General features: G+C 51.0%; 2 protein-coding genes across 2 annotated transcripts in view; both read right to left on the reverse strand.

Moving 5' to 3' along the window:
• Positions 1-5337, reverse strand: part of GPN2 (GPN-loop GTPase 2) — an 11240-nt gene extending 5903 nt beyond the window's left edge. The window contains exons 1-3 of the mRNA XM_011981666.1: positions 4543-5337; positions 3823-3979; positions 995-1155 (exon numbers count right to left, since the gene is read on the reverse strand). Coding sequence (XP_011837056.1) covers positions 995-1155; positions 3823-3979; positions 4543-4953 — 729 coding nt within the window. The 5' untranslated portion in view covers positions 4954-5337. The remainder of the gene's footprint in view (positions 1-994; positions 1156-3822; positions 3980-4542) is intronic.
• GPATCH3 (G patch domain containing 3) overlaps positions 5337-6563 on the reverse strand; it is a 10641-nt gene continuing 9414 nt past the window's right edge. The window contains exon 7 of the mRNA XM_011981665.1: positions 5337-6074. Coding sequence (XP_011837055.1) covers positions 5858-6074 — 217 coding nt within the window. The 3' untranslated portion in view covers positions 5337-5857. The remainder of the gene's footprint in view (positions 6075-6563) is intronic.

Raw genomic sequence — 6563 nt, forward strand, 5'->3', positions numbered from 1 at the left:
AAATTACCATGCAAGTAACTCAGAAAGGGCCGTTCAAGATAGAGGAAATTGGCCGTGCACCGGTGGCTCACAATCTGTAATCCCAGCAATTTGGGAGGCTGAGGCAGGTGGATCACTTGAGGTCAGGAGTTTGAGACCAGCCTGGCCAACATGGTGAAACCCTGTCTCTACTAAAAATACAAAAATTAGCTGGGCATGATGACAGATGCCTGTAATCCCAGTCACTTGTGAGGGTGAGGCAGGAGAATCGGTTGAACCCAGGAGGCGGAGGTTGCAGTGAGTTAAGATCACACCACTGCACTCCATCCTGGGCGACAGAGTGAGATTTCCGTCACACACACAAAAAAAACTATAACTGTTTCCTCATCCATATACAGTAATAAAAACAGTCTATATATCACATGGTGGGAAGGACAAACCAAAATTACATATGTCTAGTCCTTAGCAAAGTGCCCAGCACAGAAAGCCATAAATAAGAGGTAATTGTTATGATTGATATTATAGAGCTCATCTCCTCATATAAGCGTGGCATTAGAAGTGAGGAGACAAGTTAGCTCAAGTTCACCCACTGCAGAAAGGAATCTAACATGTACCTGCGTCTCCCAGGTTATCTCTGCAGGGTAAAGGTGAGAGGCACAGGGGTTGGGTACCACTTTGCAAAGTCAACAGACAGTTGCCCAGTTGAATGGGCTTAAGAGACTTGTCCCTGGTCCTGGTCAAGTTTCTTGCTGATGACTTTCTGAACTCACCCATTTTCACACTGAGGAGGGAACATGTGAAGAGAGGATCCAGCAAAATAGAATAGACAGGCAAAAGTTTGGTCCACTCTCTTTACTGGAATTCTGCCCCTACAGCAGCCCCTGGTCCTGAAACTAAGATTACTCAGTGATAGTCAACCCAGGGCAAAGACCATTGTTTAAGCCCTCAAAGCATCCTGTGCTTTTGGCTTGGTGAATCCCAGGCACTGTCAGAGTCCTGTCTTAGCCCCCAGTACCTGGATGTTCAGAGGGATAAAGGACACCAGGCTATAGTCTTCGATGAGTTGCACTAGCTTCTCATTGAGCTGGCGGTAGTGGCGGAAGAAAGGGTCAGAAGCCAGGTGGTCAAGCAGGTAGGAGAGGTCCAGAACCTCTGTGTAGTAGTCCAGGTTGAAGGCTAAAGAGAGAAAACTGTGTTCAGGAACAACCAGTATCAGGCTAAAGACCTGAGGACGAGGTTCGTTTTTCTTTTTTTCCTTTGTGTATTTATGCACTCAAGTATTACTTGACACAGTAAAATGAAGTTACTAAGAAAAAAAGCTTTTGGTTTTACCCTGCTGGCTGTGCTATTTACTAGCTATATAGGCAGGTACCTATTTCATAGCACTGTTATGAAGATTAAATGCTATAAACCCCAGTGTCTGGTACAGAGAAGTGCTTGATCAACAACTGCAAACAGGCTGGGCTCAGTGGCTCACGCCTGTAATCCCAGCACTTTGGGAGGCCGAGGTGGATGATCACCTGAGGTCAGGAGTTCAAGACCAGCCAATATGGTGAAACTCCATCTCTACTAAAAATACAAAATTAGACGGACCTGGTGGCACATGCCTGTAATCCCAGCTACTCGGGAGGCTGAGACAGGAGAATCACTTGAATCTGGGAGGCAGAGGATGCAGTGAGCCGAGATTGCACCATTGCACTCCAGCCTGGGCAACAGGAGCGAAACTGTCTCAAAAATAAATAAATAAATAAAGTTGCAAATAATGATATCAAACATGGACCAAGAACTGTGTATGGCTGAACTCACCTCACAGAGCTCAGAGTCAGGTCATACCCTCAGGACCTGGCATGTACACTGCAAAGACTCTGTAAATGGTTAAACTGAATAAATGCTACGTTCTAGCAGGGTAGCCTCCTGGGTATATCACTTTCCTTTTCTGAGCCAGTTATTTCTTAATGTAAAATAAGGACTAGATGATGCTGAGGTCCCTGATTCGGTTTTATAAATCATTTCCCACTAAAAGAAGTAAGTTGCACCTCCCCCTAGTGGCCTGTTTTTGCCCAGAAAACTTAAGTATCTAGGCTCCTTGGCAGATCTATCCTAAAGTGAGCTGAGGACTCTACATCACTCTATGTCCAGACTAGAAGCTAGCTGGCTCCCTGGACAAGGTCCTGACACCTCCCTTTCCTCCCTACTGCTTATGTGCTGGTCATTTTATCTGTCTTCTCTAGGTTCCTTTGTGGCTAGAGATGCTATTTAGGGAACAATGTCCCCAGTTCAGGAGAGTGCTAATTTTTTTTTTTTTTTTTGAGACGGGGTCTCACTGTCACCCAGGCTGGATTGTAATGGCGTGATCTCAGCTCACTGCAAGCTCCGCCTCCCGGGTTCACACCATTCTCCTGCCTCAGCCTCCTGAGTAGCTGGGACTACAGGCGCCTGCCACCACGTCCAGCTAATTTTTTTTTTTTTTTTTTGAGACGGAGTCTCGCTCTGTCGCCCAGGCTAGAGTGCAGTGGCGCGATCTCAGCTCACTGCAAGCTCCGCCTCCCGGGTTCACACCATTCTCCTGCCTCAGCCTCCTGAGTAGCTGGGACTACAGGCGCCTGCCACCACGTCCAGCTAATTTTTTTTTTTTTTTTTGAGACAGAGTCTCGCACTGCAGCCCAGGCTAGAGTGCAGTGGCGCAATCTCGGCTCACTGCAAGCTCCGCCTCCCGGGTTCACGCCATTCTCCTATCTCAGCCTCCCGAGTAGCTGGGACTACAGGCGCCCGCCACCACGTCCGGCTAATTTTTTGTATTTTTAGTAGAGACGGGGTTTCACCGTGTTAGCCAGGATGGTCTCGATCTCCTCACCTCGTGATCCTCCCGCTTTGGCCTTCCAAAGTGCTGGGATTACAGGCGTTAGCCACCGCGCCCGGCCTGTTATTTTTAGTAGAGACGGGGTTTCACCATGTTAGCCAGGATGGTCTCAATCTCCTGACCTCATGATCTGCCCGCCTCAGCCTCCCAAAGTGCTGGGATTACAGACGTGAGCCACCACGCCCGGTCGAGAGTACTAATTTGTCAAGAAAAAAAAACTGGCCACTGGGACTCCAGCCAACTCCCCTCATACCAGCCCGCTTCAATCTTCCCTATTTTGTCCCTGGCCTCCCACCCCTTCTCTGTCTCTCTGCCATGTGAGAATATAGCCTCCTTCTGTGAGGACAGAAGGAGGCTGTCTAGGAGCCAGGAAGCAGGCTCTCACCACACACCAGATCTGCTTGTATCTTGATCTTGGACTTACCAGCCTCCAGAACTGTGAGAAATAAATATTTATTGGCTAAGCCATCTGGTCTATGGTATTTCTGTGATGGCAGCACAAACTGACTAAGACAAGGCCTTTATCCCTACTGGTGCCTCTGCATAGAACAGTCCTCCCTTGGCTGGCTCCTTCTCACCATTCACGTCTCAGCTCAGATGCCACTGCCTCAGAGCAGAAGTGAGAAACTGAGGTCCAGAGAGATGAACTGACTTACCCAGATCACACGGTGATTCAGTGGCAGAGCCAGAATTTAAACTCATGCCTGTTTTACTCCACTCACCTCACTCCCAAATATTCACTGTCGTATCACTTTAATTCCTTTGTAATACCTAACACCATCTGTAGCTCTCTCGTCTCCAAAATCTACACAACAGTATCTAGCACAGAGTGGCACAAAATAAATTGGCAGGAGTCAGAACCTGCCTGTGGCTACTATCAGCAGACCACACAAGTCACCAGAGGCAGCTACCTTCAGCTGAGATGTCTGCTTCATTCTAGCTCAGCTGCTGCCCTGCTCTTCACCTGGAACAGAAGCTCTTACCCAGCTTCCCATAATGCTCAATGAGGTCCATCTTGGAAAGGAGGTTGATGTGGGGCAGCTCCACGTGCAGCATGGTGGCCAGGGAGGTACACAGTACTGAAATAAACTTGGCAGGGTCTGTGCAGTAGTGAGAATCCACCAGGTGGACGGCAGTCAGCTGGGAGGGAAGAGACAGGGTCAGAGTCGCCTGGAGAAACAGGAATCAGCATTCTCTCATGATAATGAGGGCTTGAGAACAGAGGGGAAGCTTTCCCCATTAGTCTCCTTCTGCCTCTGTTTCTTTCTAATAACTACCCTCGTTTCCTTCTCCCAGGAAATAGGCTTTTTTTTTTTCCTTACAAGATGTCTTGCACTGAGCCTCCCAGTGGGCAAGGGGTTTAAATCCCATGGCATCTGACTCCACTCTTTCATTTACTTTTGCCTACCAATTTACAACAATCTCCATGCCACTTTCTACATTAACCCCTTCCATACTTCTGAAATCGCCAAGTTGGCTACTAACACCCATTTTACACGTGAGTAAACTGAGGTTCAGACTGATGAACTGACTTATCAACACCACACAGCGAGTCAGTAGCAGAGCCAGATTTTGAACTCATGCCTGTTTTACTCCAAAGCAACTCAGCCCCTACCTCCCTGTGTGACATGGGGGTGTGGCGTCTGTCCTCCTTGTCTCAGTTACTCCATCCGCAAAATGGTCCTCCCCGCCCTGAGACTCACCCTGAGGTCCCACTGCGCCATTTGGGAGAAGATGCTGCGCAGGGCGCCGTGATGCGTGCAGAGCTCCACCTGTCCTGGGCAGTCGAAGAGGAAGTAGTGGCCGCGGAGGGGGTCCAGCTTGGCACGCAGCCAGTCCAGGTTGGCTTCCAGGTACTCCATGCAGTACAGCAGTCCGCCGTTGGGACCCAGGCGCAGCGCGTCCATCACGTCGCCCAGCCCCACCAGTTCGCCTACGTCCACGGCACACTCATACGGCAGCCCCTCGTTGGCCGGGTCCAGGTTCACCACGGCCACGCGCCGGCCCAGCGCGCGCAGGAACTCACTCATGCCCAGACAGTACGTGGTCTTCCCTGAGCCCGGAGGGCCGATCACCGCCTGCCCGAAGGCCGTGGTCGGAGCGGCCCCCGCCATGGGCGGCCCACGGCTCGGAGCAGGTCAGCTCAGAGGGAAAACGGGGCGAGCAGCCGCGCCGGAGACGAGACTGAGGGCGACGGACCCAGGACGTATACTTCGTTGGCGGCCAGCGTCACTCGCCTCAGGCGGAACAGCGGGGACACCGCCGCCAACGGGCCGGTACTAACTAGACTAACTTGACTTCCGGACAGCGTCGGAAGCCGCGGGCCAAGGAGAGGAAGTCCCGCCCTCAGGGCGGGGCGTAGCTCGACGCCGAGGGGAGGGCGGCGCAGCCGCGTTTTTCTCGCGGGGAATGGGTCGAATGTGGGGTCTTTGCGGGAAAATCTCTCTCGGAATTTCCCTGACCTTCCTTCAGACTCGAATTAGAAAAGAAAGGGAGCTCCAGTAGTAAACGTCTTTATTCTTCCGTGACGTCGCACACCCAAGCCACTTCCCGCGGACTCTGCTGCAGTCCCACCTAGTGAGGCGGTGAAGGGCCCGCCCAAGGCCGGCTCTTCCAAGCTCACAAATCCTCTCCTCGTCCAGGTCCCTTTCCCCCACTTTCTGGCCTTCGTCGGGACACCTTCAGAGTCCCCAAGGAAGGCTGTGCTGATAGCCTCACTCAATCCAGCTTTTCAAGATTCTGCAGGAGGCAAAGGGCAAGCCCAGAGACTAGGGTTAGACCCCAAAGACAATCGGTCGTTACCCCTGATATCCAAGGGGAGGGGACGGGAGGGGGCTTTTTGTAAAAATGCCCGAGGTAGAGAACCGGCAGGCAGGCAGGCTCAGAGCAAAGCACCCTGAACCAGCCACGAAGACTGCTGCTCCCAGACTCCTTTCTGCTTCAGTGGTAGATGAGGCCGGGGCAGAGGGTTCTCATCATGTAGCTATGAGATTCTGACCAATGAAGCCCCCAACGTGGTCAATCAGGCAATGAGGGGCTGTCTGAAGCACAACTGGAACCCCTCACAAAGGCCATGTCTGTCCGAAACTTCATGCTGGTGGGTGGCTGGCGGCGGAGCAGTGACTCCGTCTGGTCCTGGGGTAGAGGCTCATCATAGATGGTGGAGATGAGCCCCAGGCCATTTCTACGGGGCCTCTTCAGTTGCCCAAATGGCTGCAGCTTCTCTCCATGGTACCTGGATAAAAACGGGCTCTCAGTGAGAAGGGTGCTCTCAAATTCCAGTTAAAGGGGTTGGGAGAGGACGGGGAAGTAGCTGCTACGTCTGGTTTGTCCAAAGACAGAGGCATTAAATATGGGTCTTTGCTCTCCAGCCCTCTTATCTATCCATTGACAGTGCCAGTAAGAAGGGACCTCAGATAAAATTATCATTCTGTCACTACAGACTTCCTAATAGTAACCATCAAGTCCAAACTCCTCCAACAAAGGGTATGAATGATCTTGTTAAGCCTTAGGGCTCAGTCTTTAAAATTTAAAAAAAAAAAAGCTTTATTTATTTATTTATTTTTGAGACGGGGTCTCACTGTCACCCAGGCTGGATTGTAATGGCGTGATCTCAGCTCACTGCAACCTCCACCTCCTGGGTTCAAGTGATTCTTCTGCCCCCAGAGTAGCTGGGACTACAGGCACATGCCACTATGCCCAGCTAATTTTTTTTTTTTTTTTT

This window comes from Mandrillus leucophaeus, unplaced genomic scaffold (genome assembly GCF_000951045.1).
Source record: "Mandrillus leucophaeus isolate KB7577 unplaced genomic scaffold, Mleu.le_1.0 Scaffold23, whole genome shotgun sequence".
In the NCBI taxonomy this organism is placed as follows: Eukaryota; Metazoa; Chordata; class Mammalia; order Primates; family Cercopithecidae; genus Mandrillus; species Mandrillus leucophaeus.